This window comes from Nerophis ophidion, linkage group LG06, assembly GCF_033978795.1.
Source record: "Nerophis ophidion isolate RoL-2023_Sa linkage group LG06, RoL_Noph_v1.0, whole genome shotgun sequence".
In the NCBI taxonomy this organism is placed as follows: domain Eukaryota; kingdom Metazoa; phylum Chordata; class Actinopteri; order Syngnathiformes; family Syngnathidae; genus Nerophis; species Nerophis ophidion.
The window spans coordinates 76,639,151-76,654,913 of NC_084616.1; the positions used below are offsets into that span (position 1 = coordinate 76,639,151).

Consider the following 15,763-nt stretch of genomic DNA (forward strand, 5'->3'; position numbering starts at 1 on the left):
TCTTTCCCATTCTTGTTTTATGTAGAGCTTCAGTCCTTCAACAGTCCGGGGTCTCCGCTGTCGTATTTTACGCTTCATAATGCGCCACACATTTTCCATGGGGGACAGGTCTGGACTGCAGGCGGGCCAGGAAAGTACCCGCACTCTTTATTTTACGTAGCCACGCTGTTGTAACACGTGCAGAATGTGGCTCAGCATTGTCTTGCTGAAATAAGCAGGGGCGTCCATGAAAAAGACGGCGCTTACATGGCAGCATATGTTGTTCCAAAACCTGTGTGTACCTTTCAGCATTTCAGGACACAACGGACGTAACGAAATTAGTAGAAGGTGGGGATCGACGTCGTCCCCAATAGAGTGCAGACTTTGAGGGTCTTTTGAGGATGAATTGTGGTGTTACAAACCTAAATGATAAATGATAAATGGGTTGTACTTGTATAGCGCTTTTCTACCTTCAAGGTACTCAAAGCGCTTTGACACTACTTCCACATTCACACACTGATGGAGGGAGCTGCCATGCAAGGCACTAACCAGCACCCATCAGGAGCAAGGGTGAAGTGTCTTGCTCAGGACACAACGGACGTGACGAGGTTGGTACTAGGTGGGGATTGAACCAGGGACCCTCAGGTTGAGCACGCCGTCCCTAGTCTAGATCTGGCCGATCCCTCATGGATGATCGGAATCCCCAGCATACAACCCTGATTGTTACATTCCTCGATCCTGCACCATCCTCTCAGTCTGAGCATGAATTGATCAAGCCCGCTCGGATGAGAGGCGAAACGTACTCTAAGACAATCTGAACAGCCCGGTTGCAACGGTTCAATACCCTTACTGGAAGCCTCTTTAATCCCCCCGCCTGGTGTCTGTGTTTTAGAGGAAGGGGCGGACCCCGACCACATTGAGGCCGTGGCAAACCGCGTGCTGGAGCTGTCCATCCCCGCCTCCCCGCTCCAGATCAAACACCTCGCCGACGAGATCAAAGAGCGCGTCCGCAGCCTCTCCAACGTGGACGCCATCCTGGCGCAGACGCAGGACGACGTGCGGCAGGCGGAAAAACTGCTGCTGGATGCCAAGCGGGCAAGGTATCGACTTGTTGTTCAGTCACTCCCAGCTTCTTGTAAGACATCGTATTTGAAATCTGTTGCAGAGAGTAACAAAGCGTACAAACCCTGTTTCCATATGAGTTGGGAAATTGTGTTAGATGTAAATATAAACAGAATACAATGATTTGCAAATCCTTTTCAAGCCATATTCAGTTGAATATGCTACAAAGACAACATATTTGATGTTCAAACTCATAAGTAGTTTGTAAGCCAAAGTAGTTGGGAAAGGGCATGTTCACCACTGTGTTGCATCACATTTTCTTTTAACAACACTCAATAAACATTTGGGAACTGAGGAAACTAATTTGTTGAAGCTTTGAAAGAGGAATAATTTCCCATTCTTGTTTTATGTAGAGCTTCAGTCCTTCAACAGTCCTGGGTCTCCGCTGTCGTATTTTATGATTCATAATGCACCACACATTTTCGATGGGAGACATGTCTGGACTGCAGGCGCACTCTTTTACTATGAAGCCACGCTGTTGTAACACGTGGCTTGGCATTGTTTTGCTGAAATAAGCAGGGGCGTCCATGATAACGTTGCTTGGATGACAACATATGTTGCTCCAAAACCTTTCAGCATTAATGGTGCCTTCACAGATGTGTAAGTTACCCATACCTTGGGCACTAATACACCCCCATACCGTCACAGATGCTGGCTTTTGAACTTTGCGCCTATAACAATCCTGATGGTTATTTTCCTCTTTGTTACGGAGGACACCACGTCCACAGTTTCCAAATATAATTTGAAATGTGGACTCGTCAGAACACAGAACACTTTTCCACTTTGCATCAGTCCATCTTGGATGAGTTCGGGCCCAGCGAAGCTGGCGGCGTTCCTGGGTGTTGTTGATAAATGGCTTTCGCTTTGCATACTAGTGTTTTAACATGCACTTACAGATGTAGCGACCAACTGTAGTTACTGACAGTGATTTTATGAAGTGTTCCTGAGCCCATGTGGTGATATCCTTTACACACTGATGTCGGTTTTTGATGCAGTACCGCCTGAGGGATCAATGGTCCATAATACCATTGTTTACGTGCAGTGATTTCTCCAGATTCTCTGAACCTTTTGATGATTTTACGGACAGTAAATGGTAAAATCCCTAAATTCTTTGCAATAGCTTGTTGAGAAATGTTGTTCTAAAACTGTTTGACAATTTGCTTAAAAAATTGGTGACCCTCACCCCATCCTTGTTTGTGAATTACTTAGCATTTCATGGAAGCTGCTTCTTTTATAGCCAATCATGGCACCCACCTGTTCTCAATTAGCCTGCACACCTGTGGGATGTTCCAAATAAGTGTTTGATGAGCATTCCTCAACTGTATCAGTATTTATTGCCGCCTTTCCCAACTTCCTTGTCATGTGTTGCTGGTATCAAATTCTAAAGTTAATGATTATTTGCAACAAAAAAAAAGTGTATCAGTTTTAACTTCAAATATGTTGTCTTTGTAGCATATTCAACTGAATATGGGTTGAAAATTATTTGCAAATCATTGTATTCTGTTTATATTTACATCTAACACAATTTCCCAACTCATATGGAAACAGGGTTTGTATATACTGGTTTGCAAAGTAATATTTTTAACATAATTAGGTGGAATTAGATCATCTCCCACGGCACATCAGACTATCTCACGGCAGGCACAGTGGTTGAAAAACACTAGAATAGACGATATGTCTATTATTTTTAACTTATGAGAGTCCGAATATATCGACACACGTAGGACGGTGGATTATTTTTGTTACGTGTCTGTCTTTGCAACGCGATTGGCTCTTCTCTCACAGCCGTTTGTGCGTAACTGTGCCAGTTTGCACGCACATTTGAAACGTGCCGCATAAAGACGCGAAACAGGGGCCCGCAGAACAGTTTGAGCGATGATAAAACACTATATAATAGAGTTGCATTTTCTCCTCCCAGTTATGTGGGTGTTCTAGAAGCTGAGCATGTATTCTGCACATTCATGAAGACACACACTCTAAACCAGGGGTGCCCACACTTTTTCTGCAGGCGAGCTACTTTTCAATTGACCAACTCGAGGGGATCTACCTCATTTATATATATCATTTATATTTATTTATTTATGAAAGAGACATTTTTGTAAACAAGTTAAATGTGTTTAATGATAATACAAGCATGTGTAACACATATAGATGTCTTTCTTTCACAAAGACAAGAATATAAGTTGGTGTATTACCTGATTCTGATGACTTGCATTGATTGGAATCAGACAGTAATGATGATAACGCCCACATTTTCAAATGGAGGAGAAAAAAAGTTGTCCTTTCTGTACAATACCACATGAAAGTGGTTGGTTTTTGGCATCTAATTCATCCAGCTTCCATACACTTTACAAGAAAAACATTGGCGGCAAATTCCGTAGCTTGCTTGATTGACATTCACGGCACCCGAGGGTCTTGTGAGATGACGCTGGCTGCTGCCAGTTCATTATTATGAAAAAATGACAGAGAGGAAGGCGAGAAACACTTTTTATTTCAACAGACTTTCGTCAAAACTCTAAAGGCCGACTGCACATTTCCTATCTTCACAATAAAAGCCCTGCTTCATGCTGCCTGCGCTAACAAAATAAGAGTCTCAGAAAGCTGGCGTGCACAAGTGATGTGCACGCCAGCTTTCTGAGGGATCGCTTGTGCACGCCAGTTTTCCGAGACTCTGTATTTAGTTAGCGCAGGCAGCATGAAGCAGGGCTTTTATTGTGAAGATAGGAAACGTGCAGTCTGCCTTGAGAGTTTTGACGGAAGGTACGGCGCGAGAGTCTGTTGAAATAAAAAGTGTTTCTCGCCTTCCTCTCGGTCATATTTTCATAATAATGATCTTGCAGCAGCCAGCGTCATCTCACAAGACCCTCCGGTACCGTGAATGTCATTTAAGTGACGTCTTGGTGAAGATTGATGATCACTCATTTTTCAGGTCTATTTTTTTTAAAAGCCTGGCTCGAGATCGACTGACACACCCTGCTCTAAATGGATTGCTCTTTGCATTTTGCTCACTTATTAGTTGTAGCTCAGCTTTGTGTGCGCTATCAAGTTTTCACGTGTTTTTATATAAACGCAAACCTTTAGCAGACCATGCCCACAGTACACTGCTTGTTGAATGACCCTCTCTTAATGAAACCACCTTTGCGTTGTTCAGGCATCAAGCTGAAGGCGTGAAGACCACAACAGAGACGGTGAAGCAGGCCTTGGTGGACGCCAAGACTGCTCAGACGTCTGCAGAGAAAGCCATCGCCAGAGCCAGAGCTGATATTGATGACACCGAGACCCGCCTGGCACAGGTCAATATTTACATGCATGTACGGCCTATACATATGTATGAGTACATATTATTATAATATTATAATGGGAATATAATTAATAATTATTATACATATATATGTATACATACATATGCATACATTAAGCCTATAAATATATGAGTACATATTATTATAATAATATAATGGATATGTAATTGATAATTATTATACTTATATATATATATATATATATATATATATATATATATATATATTAGGGATGCACTGAAATGAAAATTTGTGGCCGAAGCCGAAACCGAATAAAATTTGAGCGCTTGGCCGAAGGCCGAATACCATCCATCCATCCATTTTCTACCGCTTATTCCCTTTCGGGGTTGCGGGGGGCGCTGGCGCCTATCTCAGCTACAATCGGGCGGAAGGCGGGGTACACCCTGGACAAGTCGCCACCTTATCGCAGGGCCGAATACCAAATACCGAATAATAAATGCAGTTTTAGACATGTTTTTCAAATAAAGTAATTTTTTTATTGAATATTGACATTTTTTTAATATTCCAGTAGCCTTTGCTTTTCAAAAAAAGCACAGTTTTTCATTTATATTAGGCCTTCAAACAAAAGATGCATTCCAAAAAAAAAATAAAGTGCATTAAAGTGGATAAACCCATAACAAATGAATTATTGTCCTTTTGGCAAAAGTCTGCTTAGCCACAGTAGATATGCTAATAATGTAAACAGAAGGCTTAAGTAGATCTCAATTAAGTGTGTGCTTGTAACCTCATACACTTATACAGGTAGCCTACACAACAGGCTAATAATGTAAACAGAAGGCTCAAGTATATCTCAATAAGTGTGTGCATGTAACCTCATACACTTATACAGGTAGCCTACACAACAGGCTAATAATGTAAACAGAGGCCCCACTAAATCTCAATAAGTGTGTGCTTGTAACCTCATACACTTATACAGGTACACAACATATCCCAATGTAACCTCATACACTTATACAGGTACACAACATATACCAGGCCAGAACAGATTTGTCAATAACAGTACTTCAGCTTCAGAATAAAAAGAAGGAAACTAACTATGTATAAAACAATTTAAATTTAACACTGCACGTTGGTTGATTGCGTCACCGCGTCAAAAAATTGCGTCTTTGCGTCACACGCCACTATTCGGCCTTGTTTTTAACTCATTCCACCGAAGGCCGGATGTGGCTTTTTCTGCCATATTCAGCCGAATATATTCGGTTACCGATTGTATATATATATATATATATATATATATATATATATATACAGTATATATTAGGGATGCACCGATTAATCGGTGCATATATATATATGTATGTATATATAGACTATATATATATATATATATATATATATATATATATATATATATATATATATATAGTCTATATATATATATATATGTATGTATGTATGTATGTATGTATATACAGTGGGGCAAAAAAGTATTTAGTCAGCCAGCGATTGTGCAAGTTCTCCCACTTAAAATGATGACAGAGGTCTGTAATGTTCATCATAGGTACACTTCAACTGTGAGAGACAGAATGTGAAAAAAAAATCCAGGAATTCACATTGTAGGAATTTTAAAGAATTTATTTGTAAATTATGGTGTAAAATAAGTATTTGGTCAACCATGCAAAGGAGGTATTGGCTCAAAATATCACGATACATGGCCCCATTCATTCTTTCCTTAACACGGATCAATCGTTCTATCCCCTTAGCAGAAAAACAGCCCCAAAGCATGATGTTTCCACCCCCATGCTTCACAGTAGGTGTGGTGTTCTTGGGATGCAACTCAGTATTCTTCTTCCTCCAAACACGAGGAATTGAGTTTATACCAAAATGGATACATGGATGATACAGCAGAGGATTGGGAGAATGTCATGTGGTCAGATGAAACCAAAATAGAACTTTTTGGTATAAACTCAACTGGTCGTGTTTGGAGGAAGAAGAATACTGAGTTGCATCCCAAGAACACCACACCTACTGTGAAGCATGGGGGTGGAAACATCATGCTTTGGGGCTGTTTTTCTGCTAAGGGGACAGGACGATTGATCCGTGTTAAGGAAAGAATGAATGGGGCCATGTATCGTGAGATTTGGAGCCAAAACCTCCTTTGAATGGTTGACCAAATACTTATTTTCCACCATAATTTACAAATAAATTATTTAAAATTCCTACAATGTGAATTCCTGGATTTTTTTTCACATTCTGTCTCTCACAGTTGAAGTGTACCTATGATGAAAATGACAGACCTCTGTCATCATTTTAAGTGGGAGAACTTGCACAATCGGGGGCTGACTAAATACTTTTTGGCCCCACTGTAAATATCCATTACGTTCCATGAGCAGGTTGTGTTATGTGTGGCCAAGCTTGCGCTGGTTAATTATTTTTTTCCCCCCGCATCATGACTAGGGAAGGTTGTTTATAAGTAAACGCTGTGCTGTGGGTCCTGGCAAGTACAATTATTAGTGAAGTGAAGTGAATTATATTTATATAGCGCTTTTTCTCTAGTGACTCAAAGCACTTAACATAGTGAAACCCAATATCCAAGTTACATTTAAAGCAGTGTGGGTGGCACTGGGAGCAGGTGGGTAAAGTGTCTTGCCCAAGGACACAACGGCAGTGACTAGGATGGCGGAAGCGGGAATCGAACCTGCAACCCTCAAGTTGCTGGCACGGCCACTCTACCAACCGAGCTAAAACCGCCTATTGGATGATTAACATTTATTGGCCACCAGATGGCGACAAAATGGCAGGTATTAGACAACTGGCTATTTGTACCGTATTTTTCGGACCATAAGGCGCACGTAAAATCATTTGATTTTCTTAAAAATCGACACTGCACCTTATAACCCGGTGCGCACAATGTATGGAATAATTCTGGTTGTGCTTACTGGCCTCGAAGCAATTTTTTTGGGAACATGTTTTAATGATAAGTGTGACCAGTAGATGGCAGTGACACATAGGAGATATGTGTAGACTGCAATATGACGCCAGTAAACAATTTCCCTTGTGGATCAATAAAGTTTGCCTAAGTCTAGGTCTGAAGTCTATCATTTGTATATTTCCATCTCCTCAGATTGAGTCAGAAACGTCAAACGGCGAGCGGGAACTGAGCGAGGCCGTGGATCGTCTGGGTACGCTGGGCCGAGAGATCGGCGTGCTGAAGACCAAACGGGCCAACAACAGCATGGCGGCCGCCCGGGCCGAAGAGACCGCCACCATGGCCAGAGACAAGGCCAACGAAGCCAAGCAGGTGATTGTTGTGTGTTTGCAGACCATGGCCCTGTGGTCACTTTGCCACTCAGACCCTCTGTGGATGCCCAGATCCTGGACGGGCAGCTGACAGACAAGTACCATGAGGTGAAGCAGCGGGTCAACACCAAGGCCAAAGCTGTTCAAGAAGCCAAAACCAAGGCGGAGATGCTGCGGGACGAAGCCAAGCAGCTACTGCAGGACGCCCAGAACAAGCTCAAGAGACTCGCAGGTACAGAAATACACGTGTTCAGCATATTTGGAACTTTATTATCCAACAATAAAACAAATATAATACTATCATTCAATTCAAACTTTTAAAAATTAAAGAAAAATCCAAGTTACACCAAAGCAAGTTATTCATCAAATTGTACACTGTAGAAATGAGAATAGACCTCGAGTGGATCTAACATAATAGTGAGAGTCTAGTCCATAGTGGATCTAACATAATAGTGTGAGAGTCCAGTCCATAGTGGATCCAACATAATAGTGAGAGTCCAGTCCATAGTGGATCTAACATAATAGTGAGAGTCCAGTCCATAGTGGATCTAACATAATAGTGAGAGTCCAGTCCATAGTGGATCTAACATAATAGTGAGAGTTCAGTCCATAGTGGATCTAACATAATAGTCATAATCCAGTCCATAGTGGATCTAACATAATAGTGAGAGTCCAGTCCATAGTGGATCTAACATAATATTGTGAGAGTCCAGTCCATAGTGGATCTAACATAATAGTCATAATCCAGTCCATAGTGGATCTAACATAATAGTGAGAGTCCAGTCCATAGTGGATCTAACATAATATTGTGAGAGTCCAGTCCATAGTGGATCTAACATAATAGTGAGAGTCCAGTCCATAGTGGATCTAACATAATATTGTGAGAGTCCAGTCCATAGTGGAATTAACATAATAGTGAGAGTCCAGTCCATAGTGGATCTAACATAATAGTGAGAGTCCAGTCCATAGTGGATCTAACATAGTAGTGAGAGTCCAGTCCATAGTGGATCTAACATAATAGTGAGAGTCCAGTCCATAGTGGATCTAACATAATAGTGAGAGTCCAGTCCATAGTGGATCTAGCACAATAGTGAGAGTCCAGTCCATAGTGGATCTAACATAATAGTGAGAGTCCAGTCCAGTCCATAGTGGATCTAACATAATAGTGAGAGTCCAGTCCATAGTGGATCTAATACAATAGTGAGAGTCCAGTCCTTAATGGATCTAACATAATAGTGAGAGAGTCCAGTCCATAGTGGATCTAACATAATAGTAAGAGTCCAGTCCATAGTGGATCTAACATAATAGTGAGAGTCCAGTCCATAGTGGATCTAACATAATAGTGAGAGTCCAGTCCATAGTGGATCTAACATAGTATTGTGAGAATCCAGTCCATAGTGGATCTAACATAATAGTGAGAGTCCAGTCCATAGTGGATCTAACATAGTATTGTGAGAATCCAGTCCATAGTGAGTCTAACATAATATTGTGAGAGTCCAGTCCATAGTGGATCTAGCATAATATTGTGAGTCCAGTCCATAGTGGATCTAACATAATAGTGAGAGTCCAGTCCATAGTGGATCTAACATAATAGTGAGAGTCCAGTCCATAGTGGATCTAACATAATAGTGAGAGTCCAGTCCATAGTGGATCTAACATAATAGTGAGAGTCCAGTCCATAGTGGATCTAACATAATAGTGAGAGTCCAGTCCATAGTGGATCTAACATAATAGTGAGAGTCCAGTCCATAGTGGATCCAACATAATAGTGAGAGTCTAGTCCATAGTGGATCTAACATAATAGTGAGAGTCCAGTCCATGGTGGATCTAACATAATAGTGAGAGTCCAGTCCATGGTGGATCTAACATAATAGTGAGAGTCCAGTCCATAGTGGATCTAACATAGTAGTGAGAGTCCAGTCCATAGTGGATCTAACATAATAGTGAGAGTCCAGTCCATAGTGGATCTAACATAATAGTGAGAGTCTAGTCCATAGTGGATCTAACATAATAGTGAGAGTCCAGTCCATGGTGGATCTAACATAATAGTGAGAGTCCAGTCCATGGTGGATCTAACATAATAGTGAGAGTCCAGTCCATAGTGGATCTAACATAGTAGTGAGAGTCCAGTCCATAGTGGATCCAACATAATAGTGAGAGTTCAGTCCACAGTGGATCTAACATAATAGTGAGAGTCCAGTCCATAGTGGATCTAACATAATAGTGGGAGTCCAGTCCATGGTGGATCTAACATAATAGTGAGAGTCCAGTCCATAGTGGATCTAACATAGTAGTGAGAGTCCAGTCCATAGTGGATCCAACATAATAGTGAGAGTTCAGTCCATAGTGGATCTAACATAATAGTGAGAGTCCAGTCCATAGTGGATCTAACATAGTAGTGAGAGTCCAGTCCATAGTGGATCTAACATAATAGTGAGAGTCCAGTCCATAGTGGATCTAACATAATAGTGAGAGTCCAGTCCATAGTGGATCTAACATAATAGTGAGAGTCCAGTCCATAGTGGATCTAACATAATAGTGAGAGTCCAGTCCATAGTGGATCTAACATAGTAGTGTGAGAATCCAGTCCATAGTGAGTCCAACATGATATTGTGACAGTCTAGTCCATATATATATATTATCTCTGTTTAATTCCGTATGAAAGTTTCACGTGAATAAATGTAACTTTTATGGCCCCAACATGGCTATTTTGCAGCATTTTTTTGTTTATTTGTTTTTTGCTGTATGCTTTTTAACCTGCAAAGCACTTTGGTCCGATTTTAAAAATTGTTGTAAACTTGCTATATAAATAAAATAAAATTGCCTTGCCTTGCCTCTGTGTTAAAACCCGATATGAAAAACTGCGCAGGTTACTAAGCACGGCCGATGTTTTGTTCCCGCAGAACTGGAGAAAAACTACGAGGATAACCAGAGGAGGCTCGAAGGGAAAGCTCGACAGCTGGACGGCTTGGAAGACAAGATGAAAGCCATCCTCAACGACATCAACAAACAGATCCAGATCTATAACACCTGCCAGTAGTTTTTCTTTGTACTGTCACTGGTGGGAAATACTGTACCGGGGAGAACTGAGCGTGTGCAGGTTGTATTGCTTATTGTATGGTTGTAAATGTGTGTACTGTATTATCAAAAGTGTGTGTATATTTAATTTCCAGATGTCAATGTATGTCCAAATATATGTTAAAAAAATAAGGCAAAGAAACCATTGTTACATTAATATTATTCAGTTATTTATGTTAGTTATTAAAGAGACAACGAAGAGACCAGGTTGAATTTTGCTAACAAAGCTATGCCAAAGAAGCTAGAATTAAATAAATAAATAATTTTCACCTCGCTAGAGTTTTCTACAATATGAATAATTATGAGTGCCGCATTGAAAGGAAAATATATTACTAGAATAATATTAAGTTCAACAATTACAAGAATCATGTAGTCATTTTACAAGATTTACATTTTATATGTAAATATTCTATTGACATTATTACTTTATATCAGGGGTCGGGAACCTTTTTGGCTGAGAGAGCCAAAAAGCCAAATATTTTCAAATGTATTTCCGTAAGAGCCATATAATATTTTTTTTAACACTGAACACAACTAAACACGTGCATTTTAAGTAAGACCAACATTTCTAGAGTGTAATAGGTCTCTTATTCTTTGTAATAACATTGTTATTCTGAAGCTAACTGTGGAGGGGGCGTGGCCTGCGGGCCTGCAGCGAACTGGGGTGTGCCAGGACCGGCCTCTGAATAAGCGACAGGTGCGTAGATGGTCCACCTGGGCCTTGTTATCTAATCACCTGTCGCTCTGTTATAAGCAGCAGCCAGGAGGAGAGGCGGGGTTGGGGCTGGAGCCAGAGTGCGAGCGAGAACGAAAGAGAAAAAGACAATTGCTGCAAAGCAACTGAGAGACTTAATAAAAAATAAAACAATATTGTAACCCTGAAACAGGCTCTCATGTCGGTGCTTGGTGGTCTGAAGAACCCCCAGGAGGGCAAGCCCCACACTAACCAATAATAAATTAATAACTTCTTACCATTAACGCAACCTCTTGAACAGGTGCGGTAGAAAACGGATGGATGGATTAAAAATGCAGGAGATTGTTTTATATTTTGAATGTTATTTTTAACACTGATTACAAGTGGAATTATTCATTACTTATCTTGTTAAGCAATGTCAGCTCAGATTTATCTGAGAGCCAGATGCAGTCATCAAAAGAGCCACATCTGGCTCTAGAGCCATAGGTTCCCTACCCCTGCTTTATATCCTTGGAATTATTCTATTTTTTCTTGTCCATGAGGCCTTTTTTATATTCACAGAAAGACAAAGAAAGCTAAATAATACGGTATCATTGTATTACGGTGCCTTATTTTTGCAAATAAAGCCTGGACAATATATTTTATTTGTTTGTTTGAGTATTTTCTTTTTTAAGTTGAAAGTTTTCCCTCAGTTCAATCAATCAATCAATGTTTATTTATATAGCCCCAAATCACAAATGTCTCAAAGGACTGCACAAATCATTGCGACTACAACATCCTCGGAAGAACCCACAAAAGGGCAAGGAAAACTCACACCCAGTGGGCAGGGAGAATTCACATCCAGTGGGACGCCAGTGACAATGCTGACTATGAGAAACCTTGGAGAGGACCTCAAATGTGGGCAACCTCCCCCCCTCTAGGGGACCGAAAGCAATGGATGTCGAGCGGGTCTAACATGATACTGTGAAAGTTCAATCCATAGTGGCTCCAAGACAGCAGTGAGAGTCCCGTCCACAGGAAACCATCTCAAGCGGATCAGCAGCGTAGAGATGTCCCCAACCGATACAGGCGAGCGGTCCATCCTGGGTCTCGACTCTGGACAGTCAGTACTTCATCCATGGTCATCGGACCGGACCCCCTCCACAAGGGAGGGGGGGACATAGGAGAAAGAAAAGAAGCGGCAGATCAACTGGTCTAAAAAGGAGGTCTATTTAAAGGCTAGAGTATACAGATGAGTTTTAAGATGAGACTTAAATGCTTCTACTGAGGTAGCATCTCGAACTGTTACCGGGAGGGCATTCCAGAGTACTGGAGCCCGAACGGAAAACGCTCTATAGCCCACAGACTTTTTTTAACCACAACTTAGATCAAGTGAATTATATTTATATAGCGTTTTTCTCTCATGACTCAAGGCGCTTTACATAGTGAAAACCCGATATCTGAGTTACATTTAAACCAGTGTGGGTGGCACTGGGAGCAGGTGGGTAACGTGTCTTGCCCAAGGACACAACGGCAGTGACTAGGATGGCGGGAGCGGGGATCGAACCTGGATTCCTCAAGTTGCTGGCACGGCCACTCTCCCGCCTGATCTATACCGCAAGCTAAAGACATATTTGGTCCATACTACAGCAAATACAAATCGCTCAATATTATATTTGACATTGTTTTGCTAAATAAATCTGCTCAGGATGCCACCCGAACGCCTCCCTAGGGAGGAGTTTTGGGCACATCCGACTGGCAGGAGACCCAGGTGAGAGACCCAGGTCACGTTGGGAAGACTATGTCTCCCGGCTGGCCTGGACGAAGTGGCTGGGAAGAGGGAAGTCTTGCCCCTGGTGAGGGCGGTCGCATTTTTTTCCACTCCCTCTTCTCCCAGCTTGCTCCCTTTTGTTTTTGTCTTGTCTGAACTTTGAAGCCTCTTTCTTTGCGCTGTCCTCAAATCTAAACATCAGGCATGGATATGATCAGCTGGACTCTCGACGCAATTGACAAAATCTTTTTGACGAGGAAAAGAGGTTCTGGGGAGCCTGGCTGCCCTGATGGAAACATTGCTGCAGGGTACGTGAGAGATTCCTGGGATAAATGGAGAATCATGTGCCTCTCAGTCTCAATTCCACATTCAGTATTCATACATTCGGACCAATGATCATCGATCTCAACATCAATCAATGTTTATTTATATAGCCCTAAATCACAAATGTCTCAAAAGGACTGTACAAACCAAACCATTGTTGTTGCTATTTTTGTATTATGACAATTTATTATTGGATCATGTACTGCATTTTAATCTTTTGTTCTGTGATGTTTTTTGCCTGGACCCCAGGAAGAATAGTCTCCACTGCGGTGTAGACTAAAGGGGATCCTTAATAAACTAAACTACGACTACAACATCCTCGGAAGAACCCACAAAAGGGCAAGGAAAACTCACACCCAGTGGGCAGGGAGAATTCACATCCAGTGGGACGCCAGTGACAATGCTGACTATGAGAAACCTTGGAGAGGACCTCAGATGTGGGCAACCCCCCACCCCTCTAGGGGACCAAAAACAATGGATGTCGAGCGGGTCTAACATGATACTGTGAAAGTTCAATCCATAGTGGCTCCAACACAGCCGCGAGAGTTCAGTTCAAAGCGGATCCAAGACAGCAGCGAGAGTCCCGTCCACAGGAAACCATCGCAGGGCCAACACAGATAGACAGACAACATTCACACTCACATTCACACACTAGGGCCAATTTAGTGTTGCCAATCAACCTATCCCCAGGTGCATGTCTTTGGAAGTGGGAGGAAGCCGGAGTACCCCTTGGCATACCTTCAAGTACCCCCAGGGGTACGCGTACCCCCATTTGAGAACCACTGACTTAGCGCATGTTTACTTTTACCGCATGCCTTTGGTAAGCGCAGGAGTGAGAAGAGGTTTTAAATTAATTAGCGCACTGGCGGCAATTCAAGGAAATACGATATCTTGTGTTCATCATATAGCGTTGTTGTTGTTTTTGTTGTTGTTGTGCTTGCTACCATGTTTCATGTTTCATCATTCTATGTATATATACTGTCCTCTGGACCCCCTATCAAAAGTTTCTTCTAGCTTATTTGGGGGACCATTTCACGTACCAACATATTTAATTGATGATATTCACTCCTATTGAAATTGTTATATGGTGTTGTGAATAAACTTGAACTTGAACCCATGCACGCAGTCACGGGGAGAACATGTAAACTCCACACAGAAAGATCCCGAGCCCGGGATTGAACCCAGGACTACTCAGGACCTTCGTATTGTGAAGCAGACGTACTAACCCAAGGGAGTCAAACTCAAATACAGAGTGGGCCAAAATTTAAAACTGAACAAAGCCGCGGGCCAAGGTTGAACAAATGAACCTTTTAATAAGGACCCAAACAAGTTTTGCATTAAATATTGAACAAGCAAGGCTTATATAACTTTAGTGACATGCAAAATCCAGTTTCAAATAATAATAATAATAATAATAATAAAAATATCAATGGCATATCAAATAAAATCTAAACGATTTTCTATTTGCAATCTTCTGAGGTAAATATAAATTTTTTTCCCACGGGCTAATAATAAATTTGAAAAGAAAATAACAATAATGAATGAACCAAACATTCAAGCCTTGAAGTAGCAAGAGAAAATGCATGAATAAAACGTTAATTATTGCTCAATTTGCTGGAAGTTTCTGGGTATTTGTTCTGTTGTGTTACGGTGCGGATGTTCACCCGAAATGTGTTTGTCATTCTTGTTTGGTGTGGCTTCACAGTGTGGCACATATTTGTAAAAGTGTTAAAGTTGTTTATACGGCCACCCTCAGTGTGACCTGTATGGCTTTTGACCAAGTATGCCTTGCATTCACTTGTGTGTGTGTGTGTAAAAGCCACCAATATTATGTGACACGCTGTTAGTATGGAGGAAAAGCGGACGTGACGACAGGTTATAGAGAACGCTAAAGGCAGTGCCTTAAATGCACGCCCCCAATATAGTTGTTCAGGTGGAAATCGGTAGAAATTCGGGAGAATGGTTGCCCCGGGAGATTTTCGGGAGGGGCACTGAACTTTGTGAGTCTACTGGGAAAATTAGGAGGGTTGGCAAGTATGAGTATTAGTGGTGAATGTGGTGTTACAGCGGCACCACAGCTGTATAACACCGGCGGGCCAGCTCTAATGCTAAATTGATATTGCCTCAAGGGCCAAATTAAATTACACGGCGGGCCAAATTTGGCCCGCAGGCCAGAGTTTGACACCCATGCTTTAACCCAGGGGTAGGGAACCTATGGCTCTAGAGCCAGATGTGGCTCTTTTGATGACTGCA

At 41.6% G+C, this 15,763-nt stretch overlaps 1 protein-coding gene across 3 annotated transcripts in view; it reads left to right on the forward strand.

Annotated features, from left to right (window-relative positions):
• lamb2 (laminin, beta 2 (laminin S)) overlaps positions 1 to 12,080 on the forward strand; it is a 170,397-nt gene extending 158,317 nt beyond the window's left edge. For all 3 annotated transcript variants that reach the window (XM_061904874.1, XM_061904873.1, XM_061904875.1), the window contains 5 exons: positions 872 to 1,079; positions 4,253 to 4,394; positions 7,489 to 7,665; positions 7,737 to 7,896; positions 10,568 to 12,080. In XM_061904874.1, the coding sequence (XP_061760858.1) occupies positions 872 to 1,079; positions 4,253 to 4,394; positions 7,489 to 7,665; positions 7,737 to 7,896; positions 10,568 to 10,704 (824 nt within the window). In that variant the 3' untranslated portion in view covers positions 10,705 to 12,080. The remainder of the gene's footprint in view (positions 1 to 871; positions 1,080 to 4,252; positions 4,395 to 7,488; positions 7,666 to 7,736; positions 7,897 to 10,567) is intronic.
• The last annotated feature ends 3,683 nt before the right edge of the window (positions 12,081 to 15,763 follow it).